This window comes from Hypomesus nipponensis, chromosome 13, assembly GCF_054491055.1.
Source record: "Hypomesus nipponensis isolate SF chromosome 13, ASM5449105v1, whole genome shotgun sequence".
Classification (NCBI taxonomy): domain Eukaryota; kingdom Metazoa; phylum Chordata; class Actinopteri; order Osmeriformes; family Osmeridae; genus Hypomesus; species Hypomesus nipponensis.
Window position 1 is genome coordinate 16,475,550 of NC_140373.1, and position 19,774 is coordinate 16,495,323.

A 19,774-nucleotide genomic window follows, 5' to 3' on the forward strand; every position below is an offset into this window, starting at 1 on the left:
ACGACATAGGACATAAGTACTTGTTCTTTCAACTTTTTACCTAAAATCCATGTTGAACATGCAAAAAACTATAATCAAATCTGAGATTTCTCAACGACATTAAGGTAAAAGATTTATTATTATTTTGCACTTGACCGAGATCACTCCCAGTGGAACTCTGGTGGAACTGCAACGGGCTTAATAGGGAGTGGCAATGCTCTCCTTAAACAGGCTCTGATTTCAGTTTCAGTGCTCCATTCAACCCTGGCCCCGCCTCCGTTTCAAATTTAACGTGGTGTGAATGTTTGCAAGCAGCATGGCTTCTTCGACTAAAAGACGAGCAGTAGGATTGGGTGAAAATCCAGAGGAATGTGAGGATGACAACTCGGACGAGGGCTTGGAAGACGACGATGAATCAGGAGAAGAAGACAGTGAAGCCTCAGACGAGGAGATAAATGAAGTAAATAGACGTGTGTGTTTGTGTGTGTCTGCATTCAAGGCCTAGCTAGCTAGCTAACTGGCTAACAAACCATCTGTCAGGATGCTAGCTATTAGTTAAGAAGCTATATATTTCTGGTTTATGTAGATATACATTTAATCACACCTGACCAAGTCTTGTTTTGAATGTCAGGAGGTAATCGTGGACTTCGAGGCGCATACAATCTCAGATAATGATTTCAATGGTGTTAAAAAGCTATTGCAACAGGTATGTAATGGCAAAAGGGATACGGTATCCTTATTGACACCACTACCTAATATTTTTATCAGCTTTGAATTTAATTGTCACTGCGATATTTACTTTAAGTCCCTTCTTTTCAATGCAGCTGTTTCTAAAGGCTCATGTAAACACGTCAGAGATGACGGACATCCTTATCCAACAGAACCACGTCGGAAGCGTCATTAGGGTGAGCAGAAGGAGACCATCGATGCTTGTCCTGTTAAACATGGAGATAGATTGATCTGGAACTGGATAGCTTATGAACAATACATCCCTGCATTTTGTTCTAGCAAGCAGAGGTACCAGAAGACAGTGACAACGAGGGGGATCTTGATGAAGTTTTCGGATTCATCAGTATGCTTAATCTCACAGAGAGAAAGGTACAGCACAGGCACACAAATACAAAGCCAAAAATACAGTGAAGGCAGTGTAGTCGCGATTAATTTTCTTTACTTTTATTGATGCGTTGGCAGGGGGTCCAGTGTGTAGAGGATGTGAAGGAGCTGGTTCTGGCCCAATGTGAGAAGAGCTGCCCACACAGCATGACAGAGCAGCTAGAGAAGGTGCTCAACGACACTAGTAAGCCTGTGGGTCTGCTGCTGAGCGAACGCTTCATCAATGTCCCTCCACAGATTGCATTACCCATGCACAAACAGCTCCAGTAAGTACCGCTCCACCACCTCACCTCAGAACACTACCCCTCTCAGCATGGCCTGGCATGCTCTCAGGTCACAGCAGGTTCAGGGATTTTCCATGGTGTCTTGTTGCTTTGTTAGTGTGTTGTCCGCCATGTGCAATGTTGTTGACAAGAATGAATAGGGTAGCTTGAACTATGTAAACTATCTTACAGGGATTCACCCCATAACTTTACTGGGACTTAACAAGTCAACACATCTAACTTTGATTGCCTTCCTACTTGTTACACTTTACAATTCTACCAAGATATGCTCATATTCTTGTAAGAGATAATTTTGTTCAGAACTGACTTAACATTCACGACTGTAAGCCTGCAGCATTAATACTGAATAATGCAAGTCAGTTGTGTAACCACTTGCCTAAAAAAGTGAGCTCACAACATATCTTAAGTCTGATTTCAAAGAACAAGTGTCATGTTAAATGGCAATTTTTTTCATCTGATTCATTTTTATTTTGTATTTGTTTTTTGTTTCCTTCTGCCAGGGAGGAGATGGCAGAGGCCCAGAGGACCAATAAGCCCAGTGGGAGGTGTCACTTCTGTCTGATGATCAGCAAGACCTGCAAGGAGGCAAACAAAACCATCCCAGCCAGAGGCCAAGCCCCGAAAGAGGAATTGATGTTTGCCAATGCAGAGGAGGAGTTCTTCTATGAGGTACAATAGGGCTTTTAAGGAATTTTCTGCAACATTTGTCGTCGCACAGAAGTTGTGTGTGGGTGGAAGGCAATGCATGAAACCTAAAAAACATGAGCCATTTTCCAACATCAATCATGGCAGTATTTAGGTGCACCCATGTAAATAGTCACTAACCTTTGACTCTGTCTCCACAGCAAGCCACCATTAAGTTCAACTACTCTGTCCAGGAGGAGACTGACTCTTGCCTCACTGGGAGGTGGTCCTTCAACGACGTCCCCATGAAGCCCTACCGTACCGTGATGCTGATTCCAGCCGACAAGATGCCCACAATCATGGAAAAGCTCAAAGAGTATCTCACTTTGTGAAATAAACTCATTTAAACATAAAATGGACACCCTCACTCATACTACAACTGGATAATTTTGGAAGGTATATGGAAAGGAGGACTATATATGCATCAAAATTAATTTACAATCTGCTATTGTGTGTAGAATAACCTGATGCATTGAATACATCATATGTACACCACTATGTAATGGTTTCTTATGGTATATACACCATTTGGTAGTTCCTAGAATGTTCCTGACCTGTTAATGAAAGAAATCCCCTGAAGAACATGCTACAATGCAGAAGTGTATTTACAGGAAAATCAGCATCAAGTATTGTACAAACGGTTCCTTACATATAATTTCTGCAGAGAATTTTGTATACAATACAAGGTTTTGCATAATAAATAATACAATTTCAAATAATATTTCGAAATGTCAGTTTGTATTTGTCATGTTGATGACTATGGTAGCTCAAAATATTTCAATAATCTACTGTCTTAACATGGCAGTGCAGCAGCTAAATGACAACTTGACAAAATACTAAATCTGTAATGAATAATCTGCAAGCAGGAAATTCCTTTGGCAGTTCTTCTGTTTCTCTTCCCCAACTGTCACCGTGTATGCACCAGTCACAAGAAACTCACTGAATGACACATCTGTCATTTGACTGAGTGACGGAATAGTCTTTATGCACTTCAGTGCCAGTAATTGTTAGGTCCTTCTGTGTCTTGTTTTTAATATTTCTTGATCCAGCACTGTCCAACATGGGCTGCAACATGGCTTTGCTCTCACTAGGGGGCAGATTGTAGAAAAAGTACTGTGGTGCCATCTGAATAAATCTAATAGAAAAGAATACAGTTGGTTTAAGTCTGAACCATGAAAGACATACAAATCCACATTTGTAATAGACTGTTTCAAAAAATGCACTAACCCCTTCTGATAAAATTAGTCTATAATCTGTGCAGATTTACAGGATTAGCAATAATCCAATACATGCAAACCACCCAAAACATGCCTGATAAAAACATGTTTGTGTCTTGTTTTCACAGAATGAAGACCAAACTGTATGAGCTCCTCTAATCCCATATATTGCTGGCACAGGGCAGAACTGGGATGACAAAGGGGTTTACCCAGACATGTAGAACACACTTACACTTCAGGGGAAATTTCTGAGACAGTTCTGATGCAGTTCATTTCAGACAGGGTGTACTCGTGGAACAGCACCCACTCTGGAAAGGCCATCTTTTGTGCTGTGGCCCCATAGCTGGAGAAGGGGTGCACTTGGGCTATATGCTTGTGAGTGAGCATAAAGTAATTCCCAGACCCATCCACATCCCTAGCAATCTACAAAGAAGGTGACAGTTGGGGTAGGAAAGTCATAGCTGAATATAAATTGAACGAAGTAGTGTATTTATTCATACTACTTATTCACAAACCTGCATGAAAAAACCTGCCAGCAGAGCTCTCTTGATGTTGCCCGTGTTGGTTTTGGTGCCGAAGCAGGGCTCTGAGATGGGCAATTCGATCCTCCGCAGGATGTCTGTCAGCTCGGACCTGGTGGCATCAGCAGTCTGCAGGGCAGCGTGGTTCAGGAAGTAGTCCTTGCACCACCTCTCAACACTAAAGTCTGTAACGGAGGGGGGTGGAAAACAATCCAGAGACCTCAATGTATATGAAGATTTGTGGGAGGGTGGGATTTTCTTAGTTTTTACAACTGTTACAGAAAATAAACAAAACAAAGGCTCAACCATTGAGTTTACATGGCTCTCTCTGGCTCTGTTTGAAGGCATTGTAGATGTTTATGAGGGTAAAGTGGTCCCCCTCAGGGTGCTGAAACTTCCTGTGGCATTGCACTGCCTTGTGGGTCATACCAACAGGTGGCTCCAGGAAGCAGCTTGGTGCTGTAACAGAATGAGTATGGTTGGCATTGTGTCTATGAAGCAACAAAATCGAATTCAGCAAGAAAACACTGGACTACAGCCATTTTAAGAATGTAAGCAACAAAAGTCAAGGTCCAAAAAAATGACACTATCTGGTAAATGCAATGAATCCTAATAGATTTTTTCATGAATTTTACACACATACCAGATAGCATAGCTGCAATAGTGGCTACCTCGCTCACACAGTCAAACTCGCAGGAGGCCAGCAAAGCCTTGGCCATTTGGGCGTCCAGCGGGAACTCAGAGATGATGATTCCGATCTCAGACAAGTTCCCATCGTTGTCTAAGGCCGCCAGGTAGTCCAGCTCCTCCAAAGCCTGCATCAAACCTTCTGGATCTAGACAGAGGACAGCAGAGAATAAAGGGTGAGATAAAGATCTTTAGAAAATGTGAAAACCATATGGTGAATGGGTATTCTATGTGAGCATTAGACCTCTGATCTTAACTTGTGATACAAATGAAATTATAAATAATTATAATACTATGATAACACAAAACTACATGGGCCCAGTAATATCTTTGACAGGAATACAGAAGGGATGTGTTTCAGGGCATTTGGACACACAACTTCCTGCTCTGGCCTAACGAGAGACATTGTGCAACCACTAATGACCTGGCCCCTTTTAGTCTGTCCCCTAACTGTTCCCAAGCGGCCAAGGGGACGTGAGGACGACCTGGACAAAGGCTGGTGGCAGAGCTCTGTCAGCCCTGGTCATCCACGCATGACCGGGTCCAAACAGCAGAACCGAGAACCCATCTGTATACCACGCTCTCCACTGGACCAGTACACCCCCGTCCCCATGGCACACACACACCCCAAACCATATAGACACACACACACCCCCTACACCCCCCACCCACACACACACAGTTCAGTTAACATGGAACAGGATTGGCCAACCTGGTCTGGTGAGGAAGTGGCAGCGTGCCAGACCTGCTATCTCCATCCTCTTGAGGAAGAGGACAGTGGAGGTGATATTGGTCTCCAGGATCTGGGGGGACGTCTCAGCAGGAAGCGGAATCTCCTCTGAGTACAGGCAGAAACACTTCCCTGGAAATGGTGGGCAGAATACAGGCCATGGAAAAGACTGGGCTTGAAGAGGAATGCCATTTTCGGAAAAGCTAATGTTCAGTGGAATGTCATAAGACTGAATTGACCAAGCAAATCAACTTTAGCACCCTAATTCAAGTCCACTGAGAACAGGAGTTTACTGACCTGCTGCTTGAGTAAGCTGTTTGCAGATGTCTGCCTGGCACACACTGATGGGTTGTAGAACTTCAGAGTTAGCCCGTATCCTAGGATTGTATACCTGGCACCAGCATTGTAACCACAAGTTAAATAACCATACAACTGTCAGTAAATTACAGTGAATGTCTGGCCGGCATCATACGTACAAATCGTTTCTCCACTCCCGTGTCAATGACAAAGTTGACCGAGTCCACAGCCCAGAACGTGTCCTCACCCCGATGTGTTGAGAGAAATACCCGTCTGGTCTTGCTCTGCTCCCCGGCCAGGATAGAGGGAACCCAACCTTGCCACTGTACCTGGCCCAGCCCGATGCACAGGTTAACAGGCACCAACTGGCCAAGGTCAGCCCCCAGCCTGGTGCCCTCTTTCTGGAGGATACTACAGGCACAGTCAACTTCCTATATGGAGGGTAAACATGCAGTTAGTTAGGTCAATAAATATTTAGACAGTAACACAATTGTCATAATTTTGGTTATGTATGCCACCACAATGGATTTGAAAGGAAACAACCAAGATTAAAAGTAGACTGTCATCTTTAATCTGAGGGTAGTTACATCCAAATTGGGTAACCAGTGTATGAATTACACCCCATTTGTATATGTGTGCCCCCCAATTTTAGGGACTCAAAAGTAATTGGACAATTGGCTGGTCAGCTGTTCCACGACCAGGTGTGTCCCCTCATTAGTTACAGGTAAGCAGAAAAAACGTCTATATTTAAGTGTGTCATTTGCATTTTGAATATTTTGCTGTTAACCCTCAATATGAAGTCCAAAGAGCAGCCAAATGCTTCAAAACTCATTGGACAGCGCTTCACAGTTGGACAATTGACACAGCAGATGGACAATGACCCAAAGCATACTGCAAAACAACCCAATACTTCTTTGGGACAGAGAAGTGTAATGTTCTGCAATAGCCAAGTCAATCACCTGACCTGAATCCAACTGAGCATGTCTTTCAATTGCTGAAGACAAAACTGAAGGTTAAATGATTTAAAAAACAAGCAGGAACTAAAGACAGCTGCAGTCCAGGCTTGGCAGAGCATCACCAGGGAAGAAACCCAGCATCTGGTGAGGTTAGGGTTATGGGATCCAAACTTCAGGCAGTCATTGCCTGCAAATGATTTGCAACCAAGTATTGAAACTCACAATTTAATTTATGATTGTTAGTGTGTCCAATTACTTTTGAGCCTCGAAAATTGGGGGGCACACATAAAAATTTGGTGGAATTCCTGCACCCTTCACCAAATTTGGATATAACCAGCCCCAACATTTTAGATGAAAGTCTACACGTAAAGCACACCTTGATTGTTTCCTTTCAAATCCATTGTGGTGGCGTACAGAGCCAAAATGATGACAATTGTGTTCCTGTCCAAATATTTATGTACCTAACTGTTAATACCCTGCATCTCTACCAACACACCATATCCAAGTACATATCTTCTGGCTACACAATAAACTTTTTTTAAATCTGAAATGCATAACTTATTTTTTCTCCATAAGGCACAGACACACATCACCATGCTGATTTATTAAATGTCTTTCTACACGTAAATATTTTGTCACAAATCTAGTAAATGAAAAGGCCTGAGTTGGCAACTCTATTGACAGGCCTGAGAGCTGATGGCTCATTGTCACGCATGGGGGACACAGACGTCTTTTTTAAACACACACGGCCATTGTCATCGAAACCGTGCGAGCAATGGAGTTATTTTAGTGCCAGCACAAACTGAATCGGAATTTAATCATTTTGAATTTGAAATGGTAAAAACTGAAAACGACATACTTTTGTATGCAACATTTGAAATTGTATTTGTTTTGAAATAATGGTGTAATGGTTTTAAATTGAATTCAACTCGTACTGCTTTCAACTTGAATTATAAAAATGACGGTGGACATCCAAATTCAATTAGAAATTTCCGTTTCGAATTTCAGCACTCCAGTCAATACAAGGTAGAGTGGAAGATGTTTGTTTTTTTTCAGTGCACATGCTGAAATACAGCATTGTGCGGGTCCGATGATAAACCACTGTCACTGTAGTGTGTAGCTACCCTCTGGCATTTCTGGCATGAGTCTGCACAGGAGCTGATCTTGCACTTAAGATATATTGTTGTTTTTGCTGCACTGTACTAGGCACAATACTAGACGTTATTGTGAGACTGTCACTAATGAATTAACATGTTGGGGTGCCCCAGTGGCTAACCGGTAAGTGTGTGTACCACAAAGAGTGAGGCCTCACACATGGGCCTGGGGTTTGATTCTGGGCTGGACCATTTCCTGAATGTCTTCCCCTTTTCTCCCTCCCTCCTGAATTGGAACTCTTTTTTTATTTGACCAAATCTGGGGGGTATTCCAGGTAGTGGGTTTAATTGACTTTGCTGCAAAGGTCATACATGTAGCTATGATACAGGACATGGTTATTCTTTTCACAAAATACAACCAATAGTATGGTAATGTTAAATCTTACTTGTGAAAAGTAATCCCCCGATCCCTGTTTGACATTGTCCGCTGATTTTAGCAGGAATATGCTGCACAGTGCTGGCATCTTGTTTATTCTGATTCTACGCAACTCGGAATTTGCCCTGTCCAAGATGGCGGCCGCATTTCTCGCGCAATTTTATTTGCTTAGTTATACGCCGGGAGAAGATTTTAAGACTGCGATTGAATAGCTACCTAGGCTAACATGACCGTTTCCCGTCACAATCTGTAATTTACTTTAGCAACATTCTCAGTCCTTAGGCCTACATAGCAAATGTTTCTCGCCATGGACGTGCACTCAGAACTGACCAAATGTTTCTCGCCATGGACGTGCACTCAGAACTGACCAAATGTTTCTCGCCATGGACGTGCACTCAGAACTGACCAAATGTTTCTCGCCATGGACGTGCACTCAGAACTGACCAAATGTTTCTCGCCATGGACGTGCACTCAGAACTGACCAAATGTTTCTCGCCATGGACGTGCACTCAGAACTGACCAAATGTTTCTCGCCATGGACGTGCACTCAGAACTGACCAAATGTTTCTCGCCATGGACGTGCACTCAGAACTGACCAAATGTTTCTCGCCATGGACGTGCACTCAGAACTGACCAAATGTTTCTCGCCATGGACGTGCACTCAGAACTGACCAAATGTTTTTTGGCACTGAGATAAAGACAAATAATTGAAATTGTATTTGGTCTTCTTCATTGCCTACAAATAGAAATCTAACAATGAGTACGGGGCCTATGTTTATCGGCTATTGTTCCTACAATGTACATGATTCACCTGTGACCATGTACCTGAATGTTTCAGCAAATGTATTTCAAGATTGTAGGGGGTCAATATTGACCAAACAGCCAAAACGAATTCTCCTATAGTTTGAAGGAAGATGGGAAACCCAACAGTGTATTAACTTTAACCAAATAATGCCAATAACAATGGAATTACAGTAGGTTGACTCTATGGGTTAAATCAGAGCAGGAATGGTCAAAGTAAGGTTAAATAATATAATCATTTAATCATATTGCAAATGAATGAAATCAATGGTTAACTCTTACCTACTCTACCATGATTATTGTAAACCAGAGATAGAAAGCAAGAGGTGAGGAAGAAGGAGTAGGACAAGCCAGAGCTGAGGAGAAGGTCTCAGGAGATCAAGAATCCACAGATGCTTCACACCTTTTATACCCAAGAACAACTAATCACACCACAATCTTGACCCTTACTTATAAACATTACTAGCAATGCTACAGTAAGTTACACAATGATGTGTGAGAGCCATCAAGTTGAGACTCCATCCAGTAACTCCATATTTTACCATATGAGAGGTGGGGGCAAGTTGATAGCCTTACAAGATCAGCCTTTATTTTTCTGCCCTAAGTACACCATCTCTTGGTCAAAATAGAAATTCTGCAAATTCAAAAATGTATATTCATATAGGCTATTGTTCCTACAATTAACATCACCACATTAATTCCACACAAGCCTGTAAATAAAAGTACATTGGGAGTAGCTACCATACATAATTCTCTGCATCCATTTCTGCGGCAGCAGTCAATGTCTCTTCGTCATCTTAATTATCATCATCATCCTTTGATGAAAAGTACTCGGTTGGAGGAAACGGGAAATAGGCACCAATTGATATTTACTTTGTATCATGTCGAATATGATTAAAACCAAGGTGACGTTGAGGCTACAATCACAAGCATATAGCCAAAGCAAAATATGTCTTACCTGTTCGTAGTATTTTTGTATTTAATATAACATTGGACATGCTATTTTATTAAGTCCACCACTATTTATCCTGTAATATTGACCGACAGTGGGGTTATATGTTCAACGTATGGACTGGCTATTACATTCAAATGTATGCATTGACTTGGCAGTTTGTCTCCCACGCCAATTGCATACGCTGCTAATACAGTCGTATTTCTTTTTTCCAGAATATGTGCTCAAATTGACCATACACAAAATAAAACTTATATCTGAAGTGTGGTGAAGTAGGACAACGTTTTAGAGTAACTCAACTCAGAATTCAGGGTTAGGCTGAGAGTTTGTTAAACCCGCTACCTGGATTACCCCCCAGGAGTCCCTGGATGAGTGCCTGATTTGAGGAACTACATTTGAAAGCGGAATTCTGAATTGAATTTGATACTCCACCGAAACTGAAATAAAACAATAAAAAGTTTGGCATACAATTATCAGTTCGACATAATTCTTTCTGTAATTATCTCTCTTGCTTTCTCTCTTACTCACTCTCAATTTTGAGCTGCTAACGTCCTAGTGTTGATCTAAACTACAACAGCCATGAAGACATGTATAAGCACAACTTACCTGAGCTGAGGCCAAGAAGACGGCAACATCCCCCTCCTCCTTTGTGCGGTGGATCTCCAGCACCAGCCTGAGCGCTGAGTAGAAGTAGTCCTTATGGCTGCTGTTACTGTAGACCACCTCGGCCTTGCTCGCGCTCTCCAGGGCGATGACGGGAACGCTGCCGTAATGGCCAAGCAACCTGTCCGTCATGGGGGGGGCAGTGAGGACCACGATACGGAGCTCCGGCCGGTGGAGGAGGATATCCTTGAGCAGGCCCAGCAGGATGTCAGTGCTCACCGTCCTCTCGTGGGCCTGGTCAATGACAATGGCGCCGTAGCGCTCCAGGAATGGGTCGGACATTAACTCCCTCAGGAGCATGTCATCAGTGCAGAACCTGGACCATTGGGGATAAGACCGGAGTTAATGGTAGAAAGTGGATCCTGTGGGATAAGGGCCTATGCAGCAATCTGTTTAACTTAGTTTAGTCTGGAACATAGACTGACAAATGTATGAGAACAGCCATTAATATGTGCCATCTGGGCCTATGCCCCCAAACTAACTTAAATAGGCACAACAGACACACCAGAATACACACTGGCTGGTCCCTTTGATAGGCAGGTCCAGTGCTGAGACAGCTCCTTCAGAGTCCGAAGAGGCTCATTTCCATGTGGGTAGTGGTGGTGTGTGGTTCACGTTCAAGTGTTGAGATTAAGAAGCCCTAGATCAAACTGTGACGAGTGGTGTCTGGTGCGTGTGGCTTATAGTATGGTGGTTTAAGTGGCTCCAGACGAGGGTTTTGCTCGATTAAGCATCAAATGTCCTGGACCTTCACTAACATCTGCATATCGACATTCTATGCACTAGTCATTGCTGTCAGCTACAATTCCTCCGAGACAGACCTGAGCACGGTGTCGGAGGAGCAGCACGTCTCCAGGGGGATAGTGTAGCCCACTTCATGCCCAATGTTGACGTCCATCTCGTCCGCTACACGTAGAGCCAGGTCCACGGCCTGCTGCTGATGGGTCTGGGTACACACCACCATGCCATGCCGGTACTGGGCTGACAGGCAGAACTCAGCACACCACTGAGGGATCTGCAACACATGGAAACATGGATCTGCAACACAGCACATTCAAAGTGCCTACCGCTACATGTTAGGCCTTGAGGCATTTTGGTGAAGGCAGTTGACAAAAATAAACAAAGGTATTATTTAATTTCTCTAAAGTAATTAAAAGCATGGTTCAAAATAATCCAGAGCTGAAACACATTGTGGGCTGCCAAAAGCAAAAGCTTTGAGAGTTTAATTGTACAAGTATAAACAAACAAAAGAATGAACAACAAGCGACAGTGTTGACAAGAGGCATCCTGTGGTATTAGCATCCATAATGCTAAATTGCTTTGGCAGCACGAGCCTCTTCCAGTGATCACAGCTCAGCAGTGGGAGGTCCCCTGTAAAGTCTGCACGACTTAGCCAACAGCTGGACCCTTTGTCCGACCTATCGCCTATCTCTCTGTCTCCCTGCTTGCTTTCCTGCCTGCATGTCTGGCTGGCCCCATCATAGCGTGCAACAACAGCATCTGCTGAGCGGGGAGGATCATTCAAAGCTCCGCTCCCCTCTAGTCTGTGGGCAGGCTACTGTCACAGTGTCACATTCTTTTTCAATTGAGCTGACACTGGCTGTGTGCGTTTTTGATCTATTTTGTAATAAATTCAACCTTTCTAGTGGGAAATTAAAAGGTGCACAACAATTTAGTCAGAGGCAATTCATTAAACAAGCCTAATGATATCGAATGTGAGCAGAGCTCACAAGTTTCTCTAAAACTAGACAAAACTAGGCATACATACCATTGCTCTAGTGTTAATAACTGATGTCAATATCAGGCTATATTTAGGAGTACCTCATGAGAGAACATATTGCCAATGACTTGGTGGTAATGAGGTCAGGGCAGTTTACAAAAGTGCTCATTTGAAACTGCGTTTGTTCTTGGTCAAATATTGTTTTAACAATTGACAAGGGAAATTCAAAGAGTCTAACCAATCCAATAACAATCTAGGCCATGGAATGCCTAAGCATTATAAACTCACCTGAGTGCTTTTACCAGTCTTTGTTGAACCAGATACAATCACTAGTTTATTGTTCACCAGTGTATCCAAAAGTTCGCTTCTGGCTTTCCAGACTGCTAGAGTCTTCCTTTCTTTCAACAGTTTGTAGTAGCGTGAGGAGAAAGGCAATCCATCAAACTGATTCAGCTCAAGATCATCACCAAAGCCAAAAGGTTCATCTGAACAGTCGGCAACATGACTTTCTTCCGACATGTCACACGTATCTGTCATTACCGTGACTTAAAATCCAGACGCAATACTTGTGCCAACAACTCGTCAAAAGTAGCGGACGATCCCAAAATAAGTCACTAAACACGGCGACGCCTTTCCACTGTAATAACCTGCAAATGTCTCTACATATAACACGTTTTTTGGAGAGTAAAATTGCGTGACAGAGACAAAATAACTGTGTGGTCAAGACTATTCAAATTAATCGATTCCTATCCGTCAATCATCAGAGAGGCTGGGAACAGTGCTCAGCAACACAGTGCAGCACACAGGTAACTGCGTGCTTGGAAGCTCCACGTGCTGTGATGTGCATACACCCATAGCCGACTCAAGGTTCTAAAACTCGGGGTGCAAAGGGTATTGTTTTGGGGTTTTTTGCTTACAAAAAACATGTGTAAAATCAATACTAGATCTTAAAATGTGACCTTGATAGAACATACAACTCTGACCTGACTTAAAAATGTTCTAAAATCATTAAATGTTTTTTTTTACATTAATTTGAAAATGTGAATTTTTTCTTTCCAACGGTAGGGGGGGCAGATGCACCCCCGCACCCACAGTAAAATCGCGTATGCATACACCATCTTCGGTAGCATTTGTATTTTTGCTTTAGGTAATATAAACATTATGCCTGACTCATATAGGCTATATGCTGAAAATGACAACCCAAATTTGTACCTAAAAGATACTGTCTCTCCAGCCACCTTGAAGCACTGTGTCGACCAGCAGTCCGGTGTTCACCAACATCCTTAACACCTCCCTGGAGACATGCCATGTGCCAGCCTGTCTCAAGTCCTCCACCATCATCCCGGTGCCCAAAAAGCCAAGGCCAAACAGGAATTAATAACTACAGACCCGTTCATAGCCGCGGGAACATATTTTATCAGGGGGGTGCTGGGGGGGTTAATGTTGCGGGGCAGTGCCGCGGTGGTGGATTTTCAAGTCGTGCTGTCAGCAGGGGGGCAGCACCCTCAGCACACCTAGTTCCCGCGGCCATGGACCCGTTGCCCTGAACTCTGTGGTAATTAAGTCTTTTGAGCGCCTGGTGCTGGCACACCTCAAATCCATCACGGACCCTCTTCTGGACCCCTTGCAGTTTGCCTACAGAGCTAACCGGTCTGTAGACGACACAGTAAACATGGCCCTCCACTTCACCCTACAGCACCTGGACCCCCCAGAATCCTATGCCAGGCTCCTGTTTGTGGACTTCAGCTCTGCTTTCATCACTGACTTCCTGTCTGACAGAACACACATCTCCTGGTCCATCAGCACCGGATCTCCTCAGGGCTGCGTCCTTCCCCCTCTGCTCTTCTCCCTATACACCAACAGCTGCACTTCCAGTCATCAATCTGTCAAACTCCTGAAGTTTGCAGATGTTACCACTCTCATTGGGCTCATCTCTGGTGGGGATAAGTCTGACTACAGGTGGGAAGCTGACAAACTGGTGACCTGGTGCAGCCAGAACAACTTGGAACTCAATGCTCTTAAAGGGGTCATTGATTGCAAAACCAAAGTAACCTTGTCACAGTTGAATAATGACAGTTCAGTGGGTAAAATGGACATACAGTGAACCTCAAGTTTTTGAGAGAATCAATCGTTTAAGCTAAAGTCGGGTGAAGTACAGAGTTAACGTTTATTTGACGTATGGCGTAAACATAATACATTATCATCAACATAACATCATCAAGACACAAACATAAGACAATAACACAAAGACAATTCCATTCAGCTCCATCTAGCATTCTAGAATGGAACCGGGAGAATCCAGCCCACCAGCACTACCCAGCTGATGGCCCTGAACCACATTCTTTAACAGACCATTTTATAGATACAACAGTTCTTAAAAGTCATTGGTCCATCCTACAAACATGCAGCTATACCAAATCTCTTCTGTTATTGGTTAAATCCTTAGAACAATACAGTTGAATTCACATTGTCTTCAGACCAACTGTCTCTTCCCCCAGGTGACAAGAACTCTCCCAGGTCACCCAGACTTCCTGTCTCCAGACTTCACGTCTCCTAGTTAGGTGTCATAAAAACTACAGGTGGCATCTCTGCCAAATGGAGTTGAATCAACATTCAGAGTATCAAGCTTCTTAACCAACTGTAAACTTATTTTAAAACACATTCATTGCACATAGGCCCACAATGTATTTCACAAAGTCTATTGACACCTCTTTCCTATGCAAATCTCACAATTAAAATAGAGCTGCAAGCAGCAATGGGGTGGCCAAGCAGATCAGATGACCCAGAAGAAACTTTCAACATCCTCAGAAGAGGTTTCCAAGTACACGCAGACAGTTTGGCATGAATCCATCAAAGATTTGGTGAGATACGACACAACTTTCAGTTTGGCGGCTCTGCTGCCGGCTGTACTGGACAAATGGTTTCGAAAATCTAAAATAATTTTTATAGTTTGTGTGAGGATTGCATTGACTATATACAGCTTGACTACAGGTAGCTAGCGACTGTGGTGTATCTGGCTTCCTTTGCAGTGGCTTACAGTCTCTCTAAACAGAGAATGAGAGACATGACAAGCTTGTCGGCTTTGGCTGGATTTGAACCTCTGACATTACCGGTACCAGGACACCAACTTATCATTGTGAGCTATTTTCAGTGCTGGAAATCACAGAGTTCAGTTACTGAGTAAAAATATAAGCAGTTTTTCCTGTGGCAAGCGGTTGTCATATTTGGCCCAAGTATAAACAGCTGTAATTCAGTCCTATTTTGACATGTCAAGGTGATTGTGGTCTGAAGATAATCTGTCAGTATCAGCGAATATTTTATATCTTTTGAAGGTAGAGTAGATCAAAAACGTTTTATTAATTCATTCAAAATGGCGGCATCAATTTGGCTGGTATCACAAGTTAACATGTGTCAGACACGGGATCGCCCGCCCAGAGGTTAGAGGACACATATGTACAAAGCACAATAAATCTGACTCGAGTATTTGAGTATAGATCCCCTGAGAATGAAACATTATCATTAGGGTTCTTCCGGTAGGAGGCAACCTATTGTATTTGTTAATTTAATTATTAGGGTTTTTACGGTAGGAGGGAACCTATTGTATTTGGTAGTTGTATTATTATTATTATTATTAATCTTCTTCTCCTTGCGCCACAATAACTCAACATGTTATTTGTAACACATTTTCTAGTTTGGCGCATACATCGGACACGACATCCGACTGGGTACCCCCACACCAAATATGGGATACCTTCGACTATAGGGGGCGCCACAGGCCACGCCCTAAAGTCTGATTTTCAAAGTGATGGCATTTCCACCATTGCTGCAATTCTTCTGAAACTTGGTGTACATGCCTCATTTCTCATGGGGAACAAAAAAGCCTCAAGGACCCATAAGGTCCGCTATGGTGGATTGTCTTGTACAGTGAAAACTTGGAGAAATCTTTACATTTATTCATTTAGCAGACGCTTTTTTCCAAAGCCACTTCCAAGAGAGAGCTTTACAAAAGTGCAGAGGTCACTGATCATAACACAGAAATAGCCCCAAACATTGCGGGTAGCCAAAACATGAAGCATACATTGTGAAAAAACAAATGATTTCCCAAGGGAAGAACTATAAGAGCATTTAGTTAAACAAGTTACAATTAAACAACATGACTATGATGGTGACTGACAGGAGGGCAGTTTCTGTGGAGTGGCCAGTCTTGAAGCCCGATTGGTTGGAGTCAAGCCGGTTGTTCTGAGAGATTAAGTTTGACAGTTGGTTAGATACAGCGCGTTCAATTGTTTTTTAAAAGAAGGGTGGCAGTGATACTGGTCTGTAGTTCTGAAGGACGGCCGGGTTAAGGGAGGGTTTTTTGAGTAGAGGGATAACTCTGGCCTGTTTGAAGGCAGAGGGGAAAGTGCCGGAAGCAAGAGAAGAATTGAGGATGTAGAGAATATAAGTTAAGATTGAGGGAGAGATGGTTTGAAAGAGAGGGGAGGGGACTGGATCAAGGGGACAGGAGGTGGGGCGATGGGAGAGAATGAGGTCAGAGATCTCTGCCTCGGACAGGGGAGAGAAAGAGTTTAGACGTTTAGTTGGGTCAGTCATAGAGGGAGAGTGGGTAGGAAATTTGGGTTCAGGGAACCGACTGCTAATGTCTGCGACTTTTTTCTTAAAGAAGGAGAAGTCGTCTGCGGTCAGGGTGGAGGGGGCGGGGGTGGGGGAGGTGGGTTAAGAAGGGTGGAGAAGGTAGAGAACATTTTGTGAGGGTTTGAAGCAGAGTTAATTTTGTTAAGGAAGTAGTGGGTTTTAGCACTAGTTATGCGAGCAGAGAAGGATTTAAGGAGGGAGTGATACTTATCAAGGTCCAAAACCTTTAAAAAGTACATGTAGCACCACGTGTCCACCCTTACAAAAAATAAGTATATTAAAGTACACCATAAGTATACACAAATATGGATAGTACACTTTTAATTCACTTTTGATATACTTTTAAGAAGTATGCTTAGAAAATGGTATGCATTTCTTCTGGAGTAGGATGTACGTTTTCTATTATAATACCACAATAACAGTCAAAATAATTTTAAAGTACATTACAGGTAAAATGTTTTAGATCCATCTCATTCTAATTATTAATGTCCAAGAAAATCTATCATGCATTGCGCATTGAATCTTTTTTGGTATTGAAGCTGTAACCCTAATTACTGCCAAAACATTCTGAAGCCCTATAATCTTATACTAATAATTATCAATTGGAAAAAACTGCCTTCTCGATCCCCTCCCTGCCGAACTTTGTAGGGAACTTCTCCCTATTATTGGACCACCCATGCTTAGTATTATTAATGAATCTATTGTAACTGGACAAGTCCTTGACGATTTCAAACAAGCTATAATTAAGCCCCTTCTTAAAAAAAAAAAACCTGGATCCAGGTTGTCTTAGCAACTACAGGCCAATTTCAAATTTGCCATTTCTCTCCAAAATGTTAGAAAAAGCTGTGGCACAACAGCTCACTGAGCACCTCTCCTCAAATCAGCTTTATGAACCTCTCCAGTCTGGATTTCGTCTTCACCACAGCACTGAAACTGCATTAGCTAAGGTAGTTAATGATCTATAATTAGCCTCTGACGCGGGCTCTATCTCTGTTCTGGTTCTTCTAGACCAAAGTGCAGCATTTGACACTGTGGATCATGAGATTCTCCTGAAACGCATGGAGAACTATGTTGGGATTTCTGGTACTTCACTTCAGTGGTTTAGATCCTATCTATCTGATAGATCACAATATGTCCACTATGATCGCTGCTCATCCAGGAGCTCCACAGTAAAATACGGAGTACCACAGGGTTCAGTGCTAGGCCCTCTGTTATTTTTACTCTACATGTTGCCTTTAGGAAACATAATTAGAAGTTCTGGTGTAAATTTTCACTGTTATGCAGATGATACTCAGCTATACATGTCCACAAAGCCTGTAGAATTTCCACATGCTATGGAAAAATGTGCTTCCGGGTTGAGAACTTGATGACAGCAAATTTCCTTCTTCTTGATTCGGATAAAACCGAGGTTCAAATTTTCGGCCCTAAAAAATACAGAAATAATTTATCCAATCTAACCTTAGACTTAGACGGCATCAAAGTATCTCAAAGCCAGCTGGTAAAAAATTGAGGAGTCACATTGGACCCAGACCTTTCATTTCAGTACCATATTAAACAAATCACCAGAACCGCATTTTTCCATCTACGTGATATTGCCAAAGTACGAAAATTCCTCTCAAAGGATGATGCTGAAAAGCTAATACATGCTTTTGTTACGTCCCGATTGGACTACTGCAATGTGTTGTTCTCTGGCCTCCCAATTACCTAATTGAAAAAATTACAGCGGGTACAAAATGCTGCTGCTAGACAATTGACAAAAACAAGAAAGTTTGATCATATAACACCTACTCTTATCTCTTTACACTGGCTCCCTATCCAAGCCAGAGCTGATTTCAAAGTTTTAATACTAACTTACAAATCTCTGCATGGATTGGCACCCCTGTACCTTTCCGGTCTCCTTGCACCCTATTGCCCCGCAAGGACTCTAAGATGCCGGCTATCTGGTACTACCCAAAATTAAGAAAAAAACTGCTGGAGGTAGGGCGTTCTCATATAGAGCACCTCTTCTCTGGAACAAATGACCTGTCTCAATTAAGGAGGCTGATACTGTTTTGACATTTAAAACTAGATTAAAAACGTTCTTGTTTAGTCAATTCTATGATTGTTAAAGGTAAGTATGTGTGTACCTTCTATGTAAACCTGGGGTGTGCGTTTGCCTATGTGTGTATCACATGTAACTTTTAAATTGTAATTTTGGCTTATGTTCACACTGCCCATTTAGATGTTACAAATAAAGTAAACCTGTTATTGTATATTGTTACTGTTATAGTTCCGTTGCTGTATATTGTTATTGTTATAGTTTACTAGTTGGAGACAACGGGGGAACTGGTTGTTTTCATCCTTATTCGTATAAATTTAACCTACTTTAGAGTTGTTTCCCCCGAAACAGATTTCATGATCCAAACGAGGGGGGCTGTCGCTGTCTTGATGTGTGGGGCTGCATCAAATACCCTTTTAGCTCTGTTGAATTGCTGCACTAGTCCACACTTGACCGGTGGGGATCTCATTCTATTACGACTGTAACTGTTAGCTGCTCCTGGCATTCTCTAATCCCTGCTCTCCTCTCTCTGTCCCCGCCACACATTCCCTGTGGTGTGGGTTTGAGCTGTCAGGACCTGCCTGGTCGTCGGTCTACCAACACTGGACCAGGTCGTCGCCCGGAACCCAGTCTCCATGACGGCCAATAGCGAGTTTCCTGGTCCCATCCAACGTCTATAAAGCCGAACAATGGATTTTGGTGTTTCAAAACCCATTGACACTGTATGATTATGTTTAGCTTGTGTTCTGCTCCTCTCTCTTACCAACCGTCTCTGGAGGAGGGGATCCCTCTCTGAATTGCTCCTCCCAAGGTTTCTTCCATTTTTTCTCCCGTTGGGAGTTTTTCCTTGTCTTCCTTGAGGGTTTAGGTTGGTTGAGGCCGAGGGGCAGTTCTATGGGCGTATGTGAAGCCCTCTGTGACATGCTTGCGTGTAAAATGGGCTATACAAATACATTTGATTTGATCA

At 42.8% G+C, this 19,774-nt stretch overlaps 2 protein-coding genes across 2 annotated transcripts; one reads left to right on the forward strand and one right to left on the reverse strand.

Annotated features, from left to right (window-relative positions):
- Positions 1-241: 241 nt before the first annotated feature.
- On the forward strand, positions 242-2,779 carry bccip (BRCA2 and CDKN1A interacting protein). Its single transcript, XM_084670638.1, has 7 exons — positions 242-439; positions 611-685; positions 804-884; positions 988-1,077; positions 1,171-1,358; positions 1,877-2,045; positions 2,222-2,779. Exons 1-7 carry the CDS (start codon positions 281-283, stop codon positions 2,390-2,392), a joined length of 933 nt encoding a protein of 310 aa, XP_084526764.1. The 5' UTR covers positions 242-280; the 3' UTR covers positions 2,393-2,779.
- dhx32a (DEAH (Asp-Glu-Ala-His) box polypeptide 32a) lies at positions 2,658-12,953 on the reverse strand. Its single transcript, XM_084670637.1, has 11 exons — positions 12,423-12,953; positions 11,236-11,429; positions 10,358-10,730; positions 5,692-5,943; positions 5,513-5,606; positions 5,198-5,347; positions 4,442-4,633; positions 4,117-4,257; positions 3,793-3,983; positions 3,510-3,700; positions 2,658-3,195 (listed from the first exon to the last, which is right to left on the reverse strand). Exons 1-11 carry the CDS (start codon positions 12,669-12,671, stop codon positions 2,997-2,999), a joined length of 2,226 nt encoding a protein of 741 aa, XP_084526763.1. The 5' UTR covers positions 12,672-12,953; the 3' UTR covers positions 2,658-2,996.
- Between the last annotated feature and the right edge of the window lie 6,821 nt (positions 12,954-19,774).

What these genes read in the sequence shown, in the direction of transcription:
- bccip (XM_084670638.1), top strand. Translation starts at nt 281, where the DNA reads ATGTTTGCAAGCAGCATGGCTTCTTCGACTAAAAGACGAGCAGTAGGA. An exon ending in CAGACGAGGAGATAAATGAA is followed by an intron (nt 440 to 610) that starts GTAAATAGACGT and finishes TTTGAATGTCAG; the next exon opens with GAGGTAATCGTGGACTTCGA. An exon ending in AGGAGGAGTTCTTCTATGAG is followed by an intron (nt 2,046 to 2,221) that starts GTACAATAGGGC and finishes CTGTCTCCACAG; the next exon opens with CAAGCCACCATTAAGTTCAA.
- dhx32a (XM_084670637.1), bottom strand. Translation starts at nt 12,671, where the DNA reads ATGACAGATACGTGTGACATGTCGGAAGAAAGTCATGTTGCCGACTGT. An exon ending in TCTTCTTGGCCTCAGCTCAG is followed by an intron (nt 5,944 to 10,357) that starts GTAAGTTGTGCT and finishes CCCTCCATATAG; the next exon opens with GAAGTTGACTGTGCCTGTAG. An exon ending in CGGGAGTGGAGAAACGATTT is followed by an intron (nt 5,607 to 5,691) that starts GTACGTATGATG and finishes TGCTGGTGCCAG; the next exon opens with GTATACAATCCTAGGATACG.